General features: G+C 50.0%; 2 protein-coding genes across 5 annotated transcripts in view; both read left to right on the top strand.

Moving 5' to 3' along the window:
* EPHX2 (epoxide hydrolase 2) overlaps positions 1-19,965 on the top strand; it is a 163,921-nt gene that overhangs the window by 47,950 nt on the left and 96,006 nt on the right. The gene's annotated exons all lie outside the window — the stretch shown is intronic.
* Positions 1-19,965, top strand: part of PTK2B (protein tyrosine kinase 2 beta) — a 135,878-nt gene that overhangs the window by 109,362 nt on the left and 6,551 nt on the right. For 2 of the 4 annotated variants that reach the window (XM_050802426.1, XM_050802427.1), the window contains 15 exons: positions 4-50; positions 1,245-1,295; positions 1,748-1,845; positions 2,640-2,724; positions 2,911-3,011; positions 3,294-3,409; positions 5,438-5,538; positions 5,717-5,806; positions 6,643-6,847; positions 9,792-9,900; positions 11,131-11,196; positions 12,729-12,854; positions 17,786-17,932; positions 18,080-18,115; positions 18,517-18,541. In XM_050802426.1, coding sequence (XP_050658383.1) covers positions 4-50; positions 1,245-1,295; positions 1,748-1,845; positions 2,640-2,724; positions 2,911-3,011; positions 3,294-3,409; positions 5,438-5,538; positions 5,717-5,806; positions 6,643-6,847; positions 9,792-9,900; positions 11,131-11,196; positions 12,729-12,854; positions 17,786-17,932; positions 18,080-18,115; positions 18,517-18,541 — 1,403 coding nt within the window. The remainder of the gene's footprint in view (positions 1-3; positions 51-1,244; positions 1,296-1,747; positions 1,846-2,639; positions 2,725-2,910; positions 3,012-3,293; positions 3,410-5,437; positions 5,539-5,716; positions 5,807-6,642; positions 6,848-9,791; positions 9,901-11,130; positions 11,197-12,728; positions 12,855-17,785; positions 17,933-18,079; positions 18,116-18,516; positions 18,542-19,965) is intronic. The other 2 variants (XM_050802428.1, XM_050802429.1) reach the window with 1 other exon arrangement.

The following is a 19,965-nucleotide window of genomic DNA, read 5'->3' as shown; positions in this document are numbered from 1 at the left end:
CAGAAACCTGGAGGCCCGGCGGTCCCACTTCTCAGAGAGCTGCAGCATAGGTGAGCTGCCTGCTGCATCCTCCACCTGCTCCAGTTGCCTCCCGTCTGCTTGCTCCCCGCTGCCTGCTCTCATGACATTGCCGAGGGTGTCCTCCAAGTTACAGGAAAACGATCCTCCCCCGTAACTTCTCAATGATGGCTTTAAAATATCATGAATTGTGGCTGGGTGCAGTGGCTCACGCCTGTAATCCCAGCACTTTGGGAGGCCAAGGTGGGTGGAGCATGATGTCAAAAAATCGAGACCATCCTGACCAACATGGTGACACCCCATCTCTACTAAATATACAAAAATTGTATGGGCATGGTGGCATGTGCCTGTAGTCCCAGCTACTTGGGCGACTGAGACAGGAAAATAGCTTGAACCTAGGAGGCAGAGGTTACAGTGAGCTGAGATCGCACCACTGCACTCCAGCGTGTCAACCCAGCAAGATTACATCTCAAAAAAAAAATTCATGAATAGTAATCACTAGTGTGTACTGAGTACTTAGTACATGGCACCATGTTTATCTTAGGCAGCTTGGCCTGCCGTAACAAAATACCGTAGACTGTGTGGCTTAAAACCAGATACTTTATTGCTCACAGTTCTAGAGGCTGGAAGTCCAAGATCAAGGTGCTGGCTGAGTCTGCATCTGGTGAGGGCTTTAATCCTCATTTGCAGATAACTGTCCTTTCACTGTGGGCTCACGTGATGAAGAGAGAGTTCTGGCCTCTCTTCTTCTGCTTATAAGGGCACGGATCCCATTATGCGGGCCTCACACTCAGGACTGCACCGCCTCCCAAAGGCCCCACCTCCTAATCCCATCGCATTGGGAGTTAGGGCTTCAACAAAGGAGTTTGAGAGGTACACAAACATCTAGTCCTTAGTGGTATTAAACATGCAACAGGTATTATTTGATTCAATCTTTACAGCATCCCCCAGTATTCATTTCATAGAAGGGGAAACTGAGATTAAGGGAGATTAACCAACTTGCCCTAAACAATGCAAGTTGGGAAGCAGAGAGCAGGGAGTTCAGCCAAGGTGCCCTCGGCTCTGTGGCCACTCTAAAACCTGGGTTGGGAGCCCGGGACCTGCCTGGCTTTTCCTCCTATCCCCTTGGTCTCCACTGGTCTCCACCGGGGAGCCTCACACCTGATTCCTGGCAGTGCCCACCAAGGGCATCTTGTCCACGTCTGCGCTTCTTCCTGTCATTCCAGAGTCAGACATCTACGCAGAGATTCCCGACGAAACCCTGCGAAGGCCTGGAGGTAGGTTGTCAACCCCGCCACAGCGACTGCAGTCAAGGCCCTGTGAAATGACACGGCAAGGACTCTGGTGACACCACAGGGAATGTTCTTTTCCTCCTTTATCCTCCCTTCGTGCTAGGCTTAGACAGTGGCAAACCTGAGATGCCGTGGATTTGAAAGCTGAGATGTTTTTTTTTTCTCCCTATACTGATTGCCCTTTTGTGTGCCCATGGAGCTGCGTGGGGATTCTAATAACTTGGATCTGGGACCCAGCCTTCAGAGGGAGCAGCGGGATGGCTCTTCCCTGAGACAGTGGAACACTCTAGACCCCCATTTCCCCAGCCCAGCCCCTGGATCTTGGCTGAGGTGTTACAGATCTGGTGACGCCTGCCTTTGGAGCCTGCAGACACTCAGGTTCCCTGCGGGGCACCACCGATCTCTGTGATCTGCGACTGTTTTCTCCATCTGTGCAGGTTCACAGTATGGCATTGCCCGTGAAGATGTGGTCCTGAATCGTATTCTTGGGGAAGGCTTTTTTGGGGAGGTCTATGAAGGTGTCTACACAAATCACGTGAGTTCCAGGATCTTCCCTGACACTCCTTTTCCATGTGTCGGTAGGGTGAGACAGAGCTTGAATCTGAGCAGGTTGGAGTTGGCACAGCCTTCATCCACTTGGGGCCCCTTGTCTCTAAGGGCCCCTTGTCCACTGGGCACGATGGTATTTATTAAATACTCAAAGAATGATGGAGTCAAGAGTCATTTTCAAGAAGGGTAGCAAAATACCAGGGATGGAGATACAGGGAGAACCTGGAGAAGGGTCACTGATTCTTGGTGGGAGAATACAAAGGGGGCGGCAGGATAAAGACAGTTCTGAGAAAAGGCGAGGCAGGATCTGGAGTTAGTGTCAAGGCCAGTGACGGGGGAGGGCAAGGCTGACCACTGTGGTCACGATTCTAGCAGGCCCAGGGGAAAAAAGAAAGAGGCAGCAAGAATGTAAAATCCAACGATAAAGAGAGAGAAAGAAAACGGCCCAGCCTCCACGCCTGATAATTGCCTGCAGGTGCTTCTGGCTTTGGGTAGGTCACACAGCCCCTCAGTCTCAGTGTCCTCATCTGGATGGATGAGTCAAGAGCGGCTTGACTCATCTGACCACTAAAGCCCTTTTCAGTTCTAACAGACCCTGATCAAGAAGAAGGGGAGTGGGGAAGGAGAGGAGAGGAAGACAAAGGGGAGAAGAAGAGAGACGTAGGAGAAAAGGACCTTGGCTGGTGGCAAAGTCTGCAGGAGGCCATGGGGAGGCCAGGAGGGAACATTCTGCTGAGCGCTGGGCTGGACCAAGGGGTCCTGAACACACTCTTGTTACAGAAAGGGGAGAAAATCAACGTAGCTGTCAAGACCTGCAAGAAAGACTGCACTCTGGACAACAAGGAGAAGTTCATGAGCGAGGCAGGTAGGGACCCCTGAGACCAACCAGGCCTCCAAGATGGGAGGGGCTTGGACCTGGGAAGGGAGGGGTGAGCAGTGCAGGGACCATGTTGGAGGAGGGGTCCCCGTTCCCCTTGCTGGAAGAGCAAAGGCCTTTTCTGAATTGGACCTCTGAGCCGCCCCGCCCGTCCGTCTTGCCCCCCGACTGCAGTGATCATGAAGAACCTCGACCACCCGCACATCGTGAGGCTGATCGGCATCATTGAAGAGGAGCCCACCTGGATCATCATGGAATTGTATCCCTACGGGGAGGTGAGCTGGAGGTGGTAGAAGAGGGACTCTGCGGTGACCCCTGAGCTGCAGCATTGGGGGGCATTCAGAGCACAGCCCATGCCTCCCAGCTTCCTGGCTTCTGTATTCAGCTGGAACAAGCCAGAGGCCCTGTTTGTCAAGGAAATTGCTGGAACATTTTGCCAGCTTTGGGTTTGTCTCCTGCCACCCCCAGGGAAGGGTCAGGAGCTGCCAGCACCCTGGCCCCCTGGCTCCGTGCCGGGACCAACCAGGGGTCTTGATGGCACCTCCCCATTCCCGCAGCTGGGCCACTACCTGGAGCGGAACAAGAATTCCCTGAAGGTGCTCACCCTCGTGCTATACTCGCTGCAGATTTGCAAAGCCATGGCCTACCTGGAGAGCATCAACTGCGTGCACAGGTAGGGGTGGAGGGGGTGGCCAGCGGTGTGGAAGCCAGGCCTTCACCGGATCCTCAAGGCATCTGGGTAGAAGCAGGGTTTGTGGGTGACACAGAGCAGTGTTGGAATCCCAGCATTGGCCCTGCCTGTGCCAGCAGCTTCGAGCACTTGAGCAACCTCTCTGACTCTGTCTCCTAATCTGTAAAGTTGCAGGTACTGTATGTACCTCATGGGGTTGTTAGGAGTAACTCTGAAGTCTGAGGTGTCTGTCTATAGCTCAAGACCTTCTAGCCCCTCCCCTGGGAGTGCCAGGAAATGGCCCCCAACCTTCCTTAGAGCTCACTCACCTCCAGCTCACCGGCTTGGTGGCACGTGGCCCAGGAAGAAGGGACTGGGCTGGAGCAGGGCCAGAAAAATCCTGAGGTCCTGACCTGAACACCATCCTGGTTCCTGGCACCCCTGGCCTGCCGAGTCCAAGCCTCCCTGTGGCTGTGGCAGAGTTGGCCCCTGTTTTTTTTTTTTTTTTTTTTTTTTGAGACGGAGTCTTGCTCTGTCGCCCGGGCTGGAGTGCAGTGGCCGGATCTCAGCTCACTGCATTACGCCATTCTCCTGCCTCAGCGTCCCATGTAGCTGGGACTACAGGTGCCCGCCACCTCGCCCGGCTAATTTTCTTGTATTTTTAGTAGAGATGGGGTTTCACCATGTTAGCCAGGATGGTCTCGATCTCCTGACCTCGTGATCCGCCCGTCTCGGCCTCCCAAAGTGCTGGGATTACAGGCTTGAGCCACCGCGCCCAGGAGTTGGCCGCTGTTCTACCTGGCTTTGTTCCCATTCCCTGCCATGAGAGCCTGACCCCCGAGAGAGTTAGTGGTTGGACATTACCAACCATTGACATTGGCTCTGTGGCCTTGTGCCTGATTCTATGGAAAGCCACATCAGGGGATAAAAACGTGCATTCATTCATTTGTTCGTTCGTTTGTTCATTCATTTATCCGTCCAACAAGCACTATGGAACACCTCTCAGTGCCAGGCACTGACCTAGGCTCTGGGACAAAGTCGCATTGAAAACAAGCAAAACTCCTTTTCCTTGTGAAGCTTACCTTCTAGCATGAGGGTCAAACTAGAGAAATCAATTGTCAGGACAAAGGTGGTGGGAGGATAGATTCGTTTCTTTGGTTTGTTCATTTGAAGTTGCCGTGCTTTTAAGTCATCATTTCAACTATAAAACAAACACTAGAAAGTGGAGCCTGCCTGTGAGAAGCAAGCAGGCAAACTAGTTTGGGGTTGGGAGTGATGGCAAGAACACAGGGTAAACTGAGTCAGTGGTGCGTCTCCTGGGAGGAGAGAGAGCTCAGCTCTGGAGTAGCCTACCTGGGCAACACCCTTTTCCACCGGTGACCTGCTTGGGCAAGTTCCTTCAGCTCCCTGGGTCCGGTCTCCTCCCCTGCACCAGGGGGGTCTGAGGGTCTCTATGTCATGACTCATGGTGTGTGAAGCTCTCGTGCGATCCTAGTATCCTAAGTGCCCCATCAGAGTTAGCTGTGCCGCCGCTGCCACTCCTGCTATACCAAAGGCCTAACCCGTACTGTGGAAACGCAGATGAGAGAGAATACCTGTGTTCAGGGAAGTGGTTGGAGTTTATCCTTAAAGAATCACCAGGTGACAGCCTCCCTGGCATGGGGGACAGTGTAGGCAACAGCACAGAAGTGGAGTATAGCTGATGCCAGGAATCTGAGCCAGGCTTCAAGCTGGAGATGCATGAAGGGGTGATGGGAGACAGAACCCGACAGCAAGAGGGAAGGAGATGGCAAAGCACCTGTGCATGTTGGGGTGCAGAGGGGCCAGCTGGGCTCGTACCTGAGCTGTGCTATAGCAAGACCACTCGGGGGAGACAGTGACCCACAGAAGCTGCCCAGTTCTGCTCTGGAGGCTGAGTCCCTGGCTTACACTCTTGGTCTCTTTTTCAATCTGTCTGTCCGTCTCTCTGAGTGTTCCTGCTCCCATGGGGGTGGGCAGTGACTCATCCTGGTTTTGATGCCCTATTTCCAGGGACATTGCTGTCCGGAACATCCTGGTGGCCTCCCCTGAGTGTGTGAAGCTGGGGGACTTTGGTCTTTCCCGGTACATTGAGGATGAGGACTATTACAAAGGTGAGGAGGACTTCCCAGCCTCTGCTTTGGCCTTGGAGGGGTCGCTGAAGCCAAAAATTCTAGAAGAAGGAAGTCTACAGTTGGACAGCCCAGCCTAAGGGTCTTCAGAAAGTAGGATGTATTTCTGGATAATTCTGATCTTTCTTCCCTAAAAATTAACCTCTTTGCCCACCCAAAGCCTCTGTGACTCGTCTCCCCATCAAATGGATGTCCCCAGAGTCCATTAACTTCCGACGCTTCACGACAGCCAGTGATGTCTGGATGTTTGGTGAGTGCTGATTTGGGAGGGTATGAAAAAGAGTTCAGATTCTCACCTCTGAACCAAGCTAAGGGGGTGGGTGCAGGGAGCAGGGTCTGACCTCCACCTCCCGTTCCCAGGGTTCAATTTTGCTGTGGCCCCTGAGAAGTCTCAGAGTGAGGGAGGCCAGTAGGGGTAGGAAGGGGGGTGACCCAGGCTAAGGACTGGCCTGGGCTGTGCAGGCTCATCCTCCTGGAAGAGGTTCTTGTGACGTGTGTGCTCCACCTACCAGCCCCAGAAACTAAGATGGAACTCTGTGACTGGTTCTGAGAGAGGTGCAGGAAGGGGAGAGAGCAAAGGCAGGTGTAGAGAGACAGCTCCTTAGGGAACACCTCCTGCCGACCATCTCACTTAGTTCTCCCGCAGTCAGCCCTGTAGAATATTATTATTACTCTCATTTTCCGGTTAAGAAAACTGAGGTTCAGGTGAGTCAGGAGCCTGCCCACAATCACACAGGCACCAAGCGTTGGTGCGAGGCTTCCAATTCCAGCTTTACTAAGCAGTGGCTCCCCTCCCTCCTAAGAGAAGACACTTGTGGTCCCAATGACATGCCATGACTGCCACCTGTTGATCCTGCAGTACCCTGACAGGGGTCTAGGGAGCAAAGTCTTAGGTCATTTACTGCAGATGTAGGTCACTTGTCCCTCCAGCGGACCACCATGGTGGGCAGGACCCCACGGTGCTGGAGGGGGAGGAAGGACCACAGGAGCTGCTTCTGGTCAAGACCGAGCACTAATGGTGACAGTGCTCCTGGGTGGGAGGGACTGGTCTCCCCACCCGGGACCTGACGCTCCCTTCCACCCCAGCCGTGTGCATGTGGGAGATCCTGAGCTTTGGGAAGCAGCCGTTCTTCTGGCTGGAGAACAAGGATGTCATCGGGGTGCTGGAGAAAGGGGACCGGCTGCCCAAGCCCGACCTCTGTCCACCAGTCCTTTATACCCTCATGACCCGCTGCTGGGACTACGACCCCAGTGACCGGCCCCGCTTCACCGAGCTAGTGTGCAGCCTCAGGTAAGCATGGAGTGTGGGCTGGGGGCTGGGGGCTGGGGGCCCACCCGGCTGCACCAGGGAGCAAGACCAGCAGACAGAGACATTTGCACGACATCTCCCTAAATGAGACAGGCCAGGGTCAAGGACGGGAGGCTGAAGCCAGGTTCACTGTCAGATATGAGCTTAGAGATAAGGCGGCCCTGGGGAAGCCTGGCTTATCTGGGCATCTGTCAACACAGAGCACAGAGCCTTGTTCATAGGATGTGCTCAGAAAATATTTTCTAGGTTAGACTTAGAAGCCTGAGCCAGACTCTCATTGAAGTGCCTGTGCTCTTTGTGGTATTGAGGCATCCCACCTGCTTTCCTCTCGCCTCGTCTCTCCACTTTGATCTTTCCTCCCAGATAGCAAGGAAGGGAGTGATCTTTGACCTGTTATTCAAGACTATGACCCAGGGGCCACCTCTCCCTTCTGAATGGGGGATAAGGGACCTGACGACCCGTCGGTGCCTAGGAGCCATGATTCCCTAGGTCTGGGGAGGTCACTGGGGAAGAAGGTCATCTGTTTCGGAGGTTCAGGGTCCTCCAGTTTTCTTGGTGGCAAGCCTGCCATTAGCCCTCCTGCGGGAGATCTGACTTCTTTTGGCTTCCTCTGGGGTAGGAGTCAGTAAGCATTTTCTATAAAGGGCCAAATAGTAAATATTTGGGGCTTTGCAGTTTATGCAAGTCTCTGCCAGAACTGCTAACTCTCTTAACTATGGCTGCTCAAAAACAGCCATAGACAATACATCAATGAATGAGTGTAGCTGAGCTCCAGTGAAATGTCATTTCGGATGCTGAAATTTGAATTTCAAATAATTTTCATGTGTCATAAAATATTTTTTGTCTTTTAGTTTTTTCAGTCATTGAAACCATGTGAAAATCATTCTTCATTTGGGGTCATACAAAAATGGATGAGAGGCCAGATTTGCCCTCTGGGCTCATTTGCTGAACCCAACTTTAGGGAGTCTGGAACTCAATTGACTTGAGATATTGTGATTTTTAAATACTGTAGTCAACATGTTGTCTTGTTCAATTTTAGGGCAAGAAAACAGCCCCTGAAAACTGCCTGGTGGGGAGGCACCCCAGGGGATGCCAGCAATGCCCAGGCCAGGGGCACTGGGGGTGACCCTGCATGTTTTCTGTAGGGCAGGGCCTTCAACATCATCTGCAAAACCTCTGGCTTAAAAGGCCTCTCTGTTCCTGTCTATCCCTTCAGTGAGCCTCCCAGTTAATTCTAGACTCCTCTGTTGGTCCCTTGTATGGGAGGTTTGAGAAGCCAAAGGGCTGCAGGATAAAAGTATTTGAAAGATGTAATTTGGGAGGGTAAAAGCCCTGGGGGGATGGAGCTGGGGGTTCTGATTCACTCTGAGGCCTTGAGAGCCACAGGGAGCTGTGCAGGCGCCTCTCCTGGGCTGAGAGGTGTTCCCATCATCCCCTGGGCTGAGAGGGGTTCCCTTCATCCCCTGGGCTGAGAGGGGTTCCCGTCATCCCCTGGGCTGAGAGGGGTTCCCGTCATCCCCTGGGCTGAGAGGTGTTCCCTTCATCCCCTGGGCTGAGAGGTGTTCCCTTCATCCCCTGGGCTGAGAGGTGTTCCCGTCATCCCCTGGGCTGAGAGGTGTTCCCGTCATCCCCTGGGCTGAGAGGTGTTCCCGTCATCCCCTGGGCTGAGAGGTGTTCCCGTCATCCCCTGGGCTGAGAGGTGTTCCCGTCATCCCCTGGGCTGAGAGGTGTTCCCGTCATCCCCTGGGCTGAGAGGTGTTCCCGTCATCCCCTGGGCTGAGAGGTGTTCCCGTCATCCCCTGGGCTGAGAGGTGTTCCCGTCATCCCCTGGGCTGAGAGGTGTTCCCGTCATCCCCTGGGCTGAGAGGTGTTCCCGTCATCCCCTGGGCTGAGAGGTGTTCCCGTCATCCCCTGGGCTGAGAGGTGTTCCCGTCATCTCCTGAACTGAGAGGTGTTCCCATGATCTCCTGGGCTGAGAGATGTTCCCATCAAAGGCACCGGCCAGGCCCCCGCCACAAGTGGAGGTGGGAGCTGGTTTCTGGTGTGGTCTGGAAAACACCAAAAAACTCAGAAGACCCCAGGTTGCTTCCTCAGGCCACCACCTGACACTTCCTCCTTAGAGTTCAGAAGGGATTTGATCAGTGTTTGCTAATCGTTCCAGGGAGGAAAGACCCTTCTAATTCAAATTTTGAGTGTCTCTGTGTAACAATAATTATATTTTTAAAATCTTTTGCTGAACAAAATATAGTGGGCTATATAATGTACTTTAAAATACATACACACTTGAAAATATAGTATTAAGTGTCACACATTCAGTAGTATATAATACTTGCTACCCATATGAACATGTGGATTCATGGGCAGTAATAATTCCAGAGTCCTCTGGGGTCTGTGATTCCAGGTTAGGAACACTGGATTGGGTAAGAAAGGTTAGAGGCATGCACATGGCTAGCCTGGGAGTGAACCCACATGCCTCATTAGCACACACCAGGGATGCGTTGGAGGATGTTTCATGAGAAACAGGAGATGTAGATTCTAGGCCAGGGCCATGAAGTTGGCTGGGACTTTGGAAATCTACATAAGGGTTTGGTGCCAATCACAAGCCCAGGAGGGCACAAGGCCTGGGGAATGGGGCTGCAGTCAGGCTCCTACTGCATGTTTGGACTGGGACTGGCTCAACAAGGATGCTTTTCCACCTTGGATCTATTCCTGTGATCCTCCCAACTTCAGTGTGGCCTCAGGGCCCATATCCAAGCCTGTCTCAGGGGGCTCTCCCCAGGCCACTCTGCAGTGGAGATGGAAACAGAAATGGGACCTAGCAGCCTTGCCCAGGCCTCTCTGGGCTTCCACGGAGTACAAAGAGGAGCCCCAAGGAGCGTCTCACTTTGACCTTGTTTCTCTCCTTATCTGACCTGACTCACTGCAGTGACATTTATCAGATGGAGAAGGACATTGCCATGGAGCAAGAGAGGAATGCTCGCTACCGAACCCCTAAAATCTTGGAGCCCACAGCCTTCCAGGAACCCCCACCCAAGGTAAGCCAAGCCGTGGCCTCATTGATCCTGTGAGTCAAAGCAGACCCAGGTCCCTGGCTGATCCTTGCCCCCCTTACTGCACAGGCAGAATGCCCCCTACAGCCCTCTCTCAGTCCTTCACCCGGCATCCACCATCACTATCAGTGTGTCACATCAGTGCTCTGGCAGGTGGACTTAGAGATAGCAGCCACCTTGTGGGTCAAGAATCATTCCTCAAAAGTGTTCCCTGAGAGGCTGGGCTTGTCTTCTAGGTGTTTTCTTAGGAACAAATGAGATCCCCATGAGGACACATGGATGGGAAGTATCCTGGGTCTTTTAGGTCCAGTCCCTACATCTATATCCCCCATGGCCACCCTGAGCTCAGGAACCAGGGCCCTGCTGCCATTAGGTGGGTAAGTCTGAGAGGCCATGCCTGTCCTAGTCAACTGGAGCTGCTGCAACAAAAGGACCACAGACCAAGTGGCTTAAACAACAGATGTTTATCTCTCACAGTTCTGGAGGCTGGGAAGTCCAAGATCAAGGCGTTGGTTTCTTGTGAGGGCTCTCTGCCTGGCTTACAGACAACCACCTTCTCACTATGTTTTCACCTGGCAGACACAGAGTCATCTTTCTTTTTCTTCTTATGAGGGCACTAATCCTATCATGGGCTCCATCATCATAACCTCATCGAACCCTAATTACCTCCAAAAACCTGCACTTCCTTAATGCTATCACATTGGGGGTTCAGGCTTCAACATGCAGATCGAAAAGGAGGACAAATATTCAGTCCATAACAATGTCTGATCCCATCTAAGGCCTTTTCTCACTTGTCCCTCTTACCTGGCGTGTCCCACCCCTCCCCTCAGGCCTGGCTCAGTGTTCATCTCCTCCATGTGGCTTCTGTGAGTGCCCAAGCCCCTGGTGAGCTCCTACCTCTGCATGCCTGTGCTCTGGAGCTCTGACTTGGCGGGTGCTCCCACATATAGGGAGGCAACAATGTACCGATCATTAACCCTCCAATTAGCCATAGCCCCAGGAGGGCAGCGAGGTGGCTTCTTTGTACCCTCCACCACTCAGTAGATAATCAGTGCTCAATAAATGGATGCAAAAGGAGTTTTATGACAGCTTTGTCCCTCAACTTTCCTTCCTTCAGAACAAGTCTGAGGTGTCTTTGACCTGATGTTCCCCTTAGTGAGTTGTGTTCACTCAAGGAGAGGGACAGAGACTGACCCATCTGTGTTCTCTCTCCAGCCCAGCCGACCTAAGTACAGACTCCCTCAGCAAACCAACCTCCTGGCTCCGAAGCTGCAGTTCCAGGTAAAGATAGAACCAGATGATGGGAACTTCAGGTCTGCCTCTCATCCAGGTCCTTCCTGAAACTCCATTCTTGTGCCTTAGAGGAGCAGCTGTCACTCACTTGGGTGATGGAGATTGCCTAGGTTTACTTTTCTTTGGCATCCAGAACAGAATGCAGACTCAGATCACAAGAATTAAAATACTGGTCTCCCAGGCTGTGCTCAGCTGAGACCTGCCTTAAGCCCCATCCCTCTGTCTACAGCGTCTGCTGCTTTGTGTGCCTGCCTGCTGCTCTCTCCCCACATATAAGGCCTCCCAGGCCTCCTTCCCAAAAGGAATCCCCGGGAATATTCCCCAGCAAATGGAGTGGCTCCATGGGTCTCCCCAAAGAGGCCCCATCCAGAACCTGGGTGGCCACTGAAGAGACAGCAGGGTTTTACCTGAGCTTTCTCCCAGCTCCATTATCCCCAACCATGACTCTTTCCCAGGCTATGGGTCCCTGACCCTGAACGTCTCTGTTCTGTGTCTCTCTTGCCTCTAGGAGAGAGGGAGTACAGTCTCCTCTTATTTCTTCTCTTGCATCCCCCAGCTGAGAGTCACTGCTCAAAAACCAATCCCCTCAACCACTAGAAATAATGTCCATTTAGTTGGTGCCCTTTATAGAAAGGTGGTGTCCCATGGTCCTGTATCTGTTCTCAAGGAAATGCCTGAGTGCCGAAACAAGACCATCTAAGGACTAATAGATAAATCCTCTTCATGTGAAGAGAAAGCTTGATTCAGAAGATGGAAACATGTTCTGGAAAAAAAAAAAAAAAAGAAATATACCCATATGTGATATTTAAAACAGAGAGTTAGGTGGGGTGGCACACACCTGTAGTCCTGGCTACTAAGGAGGGTGAGATGGGAGGATTGATTGAGCTCAGGAGTTTGGGACCAGCCTGGGCAATATAGTGAGACCCCATCTCTAAAAGCAAAGAATAATAAAATTGTGATATAATTATTTTTTAATTAAAAAAAAATTCAAGGCAGCCATGGTGGCATGCATCTGTAGTCCCAGCTATGTGGGAGGCTGAGGCAGGAGGATCGCTTGAGGCCAAGAGTTTAAGGCTGCAGTGAGCTATGATCATACCACCGTATCCCAGCCTGAGCAACAGAGCAAGAGCCTGTCTGAATTTTTTAAAAATAATTCATACATATCTCTATAAATCGGTGTGTTAACCACATCAGTCAGTTTGTCATGCAACTGAAACATAACTGTTTTTGAAAGAGTCCTGAGGGAGGAACCCTGGTCTCAGTGGGTCAGTAACCAGCGTGGACCCCACTGTGTGCAGAGCATCATAGGGGAATGTTGGATGAATGAGAGGCCACGCTGCTCCACCATCTCTCTCGGAGCAATGGAAGGCCCACGTCATGTTCTTTATTAACTCCTGGAGAGCAAGCCCTATCCCCCATGGTGCTCATGTGTGGTTTCTTTGTGCTCATGTTTGTAGCAGCTAATTGTCCACCTTCTCGCTTTGTCCCGTGCCTTGTGCTTCTTTGCTTTTCCTGAATAGGTCCCTGAGGGTCTGTGTGCCAGCTCTCCTACGCTCACCAGCCCTATGGAGTATCCATCTCCCGTTAACTCACTGCACACCCCACCTCTCCACCGGCACAATGTCTTCAAACGCCACAGCATGCGGGTAAGAGGGCTCTGCATGCTGGTCCCTGCCCGGACTGAGGAGGCTGCTGGAGGGAGGTGGCCGGGGACACTGGAAACCCCACGTCCTCAGCTCAGGAGGGCCCTCCCTGCTCCCCTGCACCAGTCAGGCCACCAAGCAGGAACTCTCTGACTTCCTTCCTTTTGCAAACACATCAGAGGCTGGCGGCCACACCAGGCCCTGCTCTGGAGGACACCAGCTGGACCTAACCTGCCCTTGGCCATGCTGGTGCTATGGCTAGAGATATACAAATCTCTCCCTCTCCTGAGCCCCAGGGGTAGGGAGATCCGTGGCAGCATGGAGGCTCCTAGGCAGGGCACAGCACAGCTTAGTGGTGCTTGAGTAAAGGATCCTTCCTACCTGATGGCTTTGGGTATGAAATCTCTCCTCAGTCAAAGGAAAGGCTTCCTTGTGGCTTTTTTCCCTTCTGCTTTCGTTCAGGTTGCTGCTGGGTGAGGAGTTTAGGGTTAGTGGGAATACAGGCTCATTAACTGGCTAAAGCAGGGGCCTAAGCCACCTCTCTTGTTAGCTCTTTGTCACTGGGTGTTGTTAACTGCTGGTGAAGCCCCGAGTGCTTCATGGCTGGCTTCTGATTGTCAAGTCTTGTGTGAAAAAGACACTTTTGCTTATAACCAGATGCCCACTGGTCACCAACCACCTTCTTCCATACAAATGGCCCCTGGTGGTCAGTTGTCATGAACACTTAATCTATGTTACTAAACCAACTAAAACACTTATTTTAGCTCTAACTCTGCATACATGCATAGTATTTCAGGCTCACTGAACATGACTAAACTTTTTTTTTGAAAAAATTAGACGTTTATCATAACATATTTGGAAGATACAGGCAAGTATGCTGATATTACTTTCGTGCCATTATGCTTAATTTAGTAGAATTTTGAAATGAGCATGATAACTTAGAATTCCAGGCACTAAGATTTTTTGTGAAATAAATTTTCCTCTGACCTACCTCGTGTTTCTCTTTTATATTAACTTAACCAATTTCTGTCTTTGCATGTGCTTAACAATAATAAAACTGCATTTTTAAGCATGTGCTATAATTTAGGCCGTGTTCAGTTCCTCCACCCGCCTGCCTTTGACTCTCTATTCATAATTGATTGTTTTAGTAAGTTTTGCTTTAAATTGTGTTATTTTAGAATGAAGCTATTTGCACATTTGATGGGTAGCATTGCCTTTATCCAATTTCTGCTTCTCCACAAGGACCTTGTTCAGTTCCATAAAGAGATTATGTAGTAGGAAAAAAGACCTTTTGTATCAGGGCTTTAGAAGTAATTGCCATAAGGAAAATCTGCCGAAAAGAACATAATGAGCATGTCTTTAAATAAACAAACCCAAAAAAGTTAAAAATATAAGCTCCATTTTATGACACAGATGAGAAACACTGAGAAAGTCTCTTCCAGGTAGAATGCTGAGAAGGTATAATAGGCTCCTCACAAAGCATTTGGAAGCATTTAACAAAAATTCAGAGGTGGTTTTCCCAGAAAAACAACTTTTCTACTGAGTGGCTCTATAGCCTGACTCATCAGGGAGTCTGTGGGATGCCATACCAGCATTGGGATGGCAGCAGTCTCTCTCTTGAAGACCTCACAAAAATTATACAATTCAAGGCTGGGCACGGTGGCTCATGCCTGTAATCCCAGCATTTTGGGAGGCCAAGGTGGGTGGATCACTTGATGTCGGGAGTTTGAGGCCAGCCTGACCATCATGGTGAAACCCCGTCTCTACTAAAAATACAAAAAATTAGTCAGGTGTGGTAGTGTGCACCTGTAATCCTAGCTACTCGGGAGACTGAGGCAGGAGAACACTTGAACCCGGGAGGCAGAGGTTGCAGTGAGCTGAGATCACACCACTGCACTCCAGCCTGGGCAACAGAGCAAAACTCTGTCTCAAAAAAATAAATAAAATAAAATAAAAATAAAAATAAAAATAATACAATTCAATAAACAGTACGGCTTGCTGTGACTGGTGGACGCTGTCCTCGGTGCTGAAGGAGGGAGGCTCTGCTTTCAAAGCGCTTACAGTCGACCAGAAGGATCAGGCCAGGTACACACTTACCTGTGATGCAAGCCAGAAGGTCGTGGGTATCACAAAGTGGGAGTTCAGAGAGGAGGATAACCCTTTCCAGCTTCTATTTAAAAGCTGGGCCTTGAAAGATGGGAAAGATGTGGACAGGAGGAAACTGAGATTCAGGAAATAGAAGAGGCAGAGGCTTCAGTAGGAGCCAAGACTGAGTGGTGGGAAACCACAGGACAAGTGCAAGAACTGTTGGACTACAACAGGAAGGGTACTTGTGGATGTTGAAATAAGGCCAACAGATGGGTCATAGCCAAATTATGGAAGGTGTCACGACTTACAAGAGTCATTTTAAAACACCATGAGTACCCAATTCCTTTTAGGAATAGAATGTAATTAGCAATGTAAGTATCCATTATCTAATAAGAATATTGGAGACGCATTTCGGCAAAACCAGCCTCAAAGAGATTCCATTTTTTAAGTGTTCATTTTTCTCCTTGAGTTTTATTATGAAATTGGAAGGCATCAGGATGTCTCCTAATCTGTGTTTGTTAAAATACATGGTATGATCAGGCCTGGGGCATGCTAGGCATTTTAGTGGTGGAATCTTCTCTCAACACTTATAAACTTACAAATACTTATAAATGCTTGTAGAATTTTCTTGATTCTAGTAACGCATCCCACTGGTACTTAACCAGTATATTAAGTACCATACTGATATGAAGAGTACTGGTACCATATTCTTCCTTAACCCATACATTTTTCTCACATCCAGAAATCCCTAGCTCTATATTTGGAACTTTTGACACTGAGTTCCTGTTTGTCACTATTTGTCAACAGCCTGGGGCAGCCATGCCATTGTGTCTGCAGGTGTTGACATTTAACTGGGGATTTTTATGGCCTTAAAATGTCCTCATTTTGGAGTATCAGCCTCTGATCAACAAAACCTATTTCATTTTTATCAATTCCATGATTATAAAATACTCTTAAATGCTGGAATCTGTTTTCCTAAAATAAAGTCTAGCTCAGTGGTTCTCAGCTAAGTTGTTTTCCCTCTCAGAGGACATTTGACAATGTCTGGAGGCATTTTTGTTACAACTGGGGAGGTGCTATAGGCATATATTGTGGGGAGACCAGAGATGCTGCTCAGCATCCTACAATGTACAGGAAATTGTCCTGGAAATAAAGACTTGTCTGGTTCCAAATGTCAACAGTGCTTACGTTGAGGAGCCCTGGTCTTACTAGTATTTACTTAACCTCATGAGAACAAGAATATTGCACAGTTTAAAATCACTGTCCTCCCAGCACCCAGCCCTGCCACATAGTAGTTGCTTAATAAATAATTGTTGAATAGATTAATGAATAAAGAATATTTCAGCAAGGAACCTAACTTGTGGGGAAACGTGTGATTAGAAATTGAGGTTAGTAATTGAGGCTCAGTGTGCACTAAGTAAAACATCCCAATATAACCACTTTTAAACCATATTGTAATATTCAAGTGTGTTTTGTAGAGCTTAGTGAGGAAAGTCTTTTAAGAGGCTTGGTAGGGATTATTGCTTGCTAAAAGTAGATAGAGATCATTGTTAGCATCTTCTGCAAGTGACTTGTATGCAAATGGCCACTTCAAAGGCAAGGAACTGAGAGACCTGCCAGCTTAGATGTCACAGAAAAATCCTGCCCTAGCAAAGGCAACTCCTGGGTTTTGTGCAATGAAAAGGATGCCAATAATATTCCTCCTCCATCTGTCCAGGAGGTCAGGGTCACCATGTGCTGCACAACAAGAGAAAAATAGTTTAGAGGCACTGAGCAGATATTTATACAAATGAACCATGGGGGAAGATTGAAGGAAAATAGGAAGACATGGAATACTTTCTATTTAGGAACTAGCAGCTAAAACTATGAATAGGTCCAATGCCCTAGAGGTAAGTTAAGGCAAGAGTTAGATTACTAGATCTAGGGAGAGGAAACATTTATCTTATCTCTATCAAACTATATTTCTTTGAATTTTGTTTTTCATGTTATCTATTAGTTCATGCATTTCTTCTAATCATTGGTTAAATAACTCAAGCTATGATTGCATTTATCTTATCTCTGTAGTGCTGTATTTCATGAAATTTTGTTCCTATTTTATCCCTTAGCTCATGCATTTCTCCTAACATTTAGTTAAATAACCCAAGCTATTATCTTAATAAAGAGTATGTCTTAATAGGAAGGCATGATTGGTGGGTGCATGCTGTTGCTTGTTCTCTCAGGCTCTGCTCATTCATGGACACACGTGGGACTGAACACCGTGAGGCTAGAGGCAGCACCCCTGTCTCTCAAAGCTTCCAGACCTGCCACCTTGGTCCTTAGGTGGAGATAGCATCAGAACGGTGTGATGCTCTCCAACTAAGCAAAGCCAGCCCCTTGGAAACCCTTTGGATGCTTTTAGTAGATTTTAAAGTAGATTTTAATAGACTTTAATAGGTTTTCTTTTTTAAATCTATTAAATGACAACAACCATCACAAACATTGAGATAATAGTTTTCTTTTTTAAATCTATTAAATGAGAGCAACCATCACAAATACTGAGATAATGGTAGAGCAGTCACTTGATAAAATATCATGAGCAGATCATGTAATCATTTGAATACAGCGCACGTTGAGCAATATGGGTTCTTGGGTTTGGTATCACATTGCAACACAGGCGTATGCTTCGGGTTGATACCCGGTAACCATCTGCACATATAGCTCTGGGTTTAAGAACAAACTTATGAGAAAAAAGCAGCTGGCCGGGCCAAGGCTTGCTGCTGCCATGAGGTTCTTCAGAGGACTGTCCCTGCCTGAGTCTGAGAGCAGGGCTCATTGCATCCTTTCCCTTCTCTCTGTCGTCCTCCTAGGAGGAGGACTTCATCCGACCCAGCAGCCGAGAAGAGGCCCAGCAGCTGTGGGAGGCCGAGAAGATCAAGATGCGACAAATCCTGGACAAGCAGCAGAAGCAGATGGTGGAGGACTACCAGTGGCTCAGGCAGGAGGAGAAGTCCCTGGTGAGCACCCCAGGAAGGATGTCGGTGCCCTGCACCCATCTGTGTCCTCTTCCACCTCCCCAGGTGGCTGGGGCAAGGGTCCCCTGCATTCTTGGTGCTTTCAGCTCCAGAATTCTAAGTCCTTTGCTCTTGTTTCTTCCTCTGCAGGACCCCATGGTTTATATGAATGATAAGTCCCCGTTGGTGAGTCACCAGTAGAGGCCTCTTCCTTCATGCCAAGGCCTGGGAAGGCCTCGTCCACCATAGGACCCCACCCTTGCTCCTACCCCCGGGCCTGCCCAGCTCCTCCTCAGTGGCTTCCCGTGTTGGGAGGGTGTCTTTTCCTTTTCCGCCAACCCCTACGTGGCCCTTTTCCTGAAGTCTCCTGTGATTGCACCCTTAATGCTGTCTGTGGCCCTCCCCAAGGCCCCTCGGCCTCCCAGAATGGTAGCTTTGGGTCACAAGCTGCTCCCAGAAGCACCCCTGACCCCACGGCTGTAATCTCTAAACACACAGTGGAGGGACTGGGGAATGGGTAACGGGGGAGGGGGTTGTCTCCAGAGCCGCATGAGTGACGTTCACGCTCTCTTTCCTCCTTCCTCCAGACGCCAGAGAAGGAGGTCGGCTACAGTGAGTGTTCCCGCCCTTCTTCGGGGGTTTCCGCTTGGCACCTTGCTCAGAACCGCCATCCTTGCCCACCGCCCAGGGCAGGGAGCAGAAGAGTCTGTCTGCGTTTCCTGTAGCATCAGCTGTGATTTAATTCAGAGCACGTGGGGCGGGCCAGCTTCTCCTCCGCTCCCTCCACCCCATTCCTCTCCCTGTCCAGCGCCCTGCCCATCTCTCTCTCAGCGGCCACATCCTCAGGCCCCTCCTCAAGTCATCCCCCTCCTGCATTAGTTTTGAGGAGTTGGGAATTCTCTCTTCCTTATTTCCTGCTCTGTCAGAGGCTCCTGCGGGGAAAGTTAAGCAGTGCCACCTGCCTCTCCCAGTTCAGATTCATCTTCTGTAGGCCTGAGGGACAGAGGAGAGAAAGTGGGAGGGGCAGCTGAGCCCTCAGGCTCTCTCCGGAAGACCCTGTTGAAGGCAGGGAGGGAAGAGCCAGCAGTAAGCCCGGGGCCTGGAGGGGTGGCACTGAGGAGGAGCAGGATGACAGCAGTCACAGAACTGGACACAAGTCAGACATGGGCCTGGGACCATTTATTATCTTCTGAGGTACAAGGTGGTTAAGTAACTTGTCCAAAGTCACACAGTTAATAGTTAGCAAAGCTCAGATTTGAACCCAAGTCTTCTGACTTTAGGGTCCCTTCTGAGCTCACTCTCTTATCTTACAAATGAAAATTAAGGCCCTGGGAGTGTGAGCTGCCTGGGGTGGTCGCAGAGCTCTTTGGTGGCAGAGGTGAGAATAGAAGGCCAGGTGTGATGGCTCACACCTGTAATCCCAGCACTTTGGGAGGCTGAGGTGGGAGGATCACTTGAGCACAGGAGTTTGAGATGGCTTGGGCAACATAGCAAGACCTCATCTCTACAAAAGATTAAGAATATTAGGCATGGTGATGCATGCCTGCAAGCCCAGCTGCTCAGGAGGCTGAGGCAGGAGGATTGCCTGAGCCTAGAAGGTTGAGGCTACAGTGAGCTGTGATCACGCCACTGTGCTCCAGCCGCGATGACAGAGCAAGCCCTGTCTCAAAAAAAAAAAAAAAAAAAAAAAAAAAATGGAACAAAGTGTGCTGAGTGGACTTGTGTATGTCTTTGCTCTTCAAAGTGGGAGTGAATAGCATGCTTCTGCTGCAATTTTGCTTCCTTCAGCCCCAAACACTCCGGGAAAACCATTAGAGAATCCACACAAATTTACTCCATGAGCTGCTGTCTCCCCAGGACGGGGGCACCACAGGCACCTGCTGGCTTCAGAGAGAGGTTTCTTCCCTTCAGATTACCCAGCACTGTCCCTCAGGCCTTGTGTCCATCAGGCAGGAACCCCAAGCCAGAGCTGGGGCACCACTGCAATCCCCCCATCTTGCTGGGACTTTGCCTTTTTCTTCCTATAAAAGGGACAA

The sequence above is a fragment of the Macaca thibetana genome, chromosome 8, assembly GCF_024542745.1.
Source record: "Macaca thibetana thibetana isolate TM-01 chromosome 8, ASM2454274v1, whole genome shotgun sequence".
In the NCBI taxonomy this organism is placed as follows: domain Eukaryota; kingdom Metazoa; phylum Chordata; class Mammalia; order Primates; family Cercopithecidae; genus Macaca; species Macaca thibetana.
The sequence above is the reverse complement of the archived record's forward strand: the minus strand, read 5'-3'. Positions and strand labels throughout refer to the sequence as shown.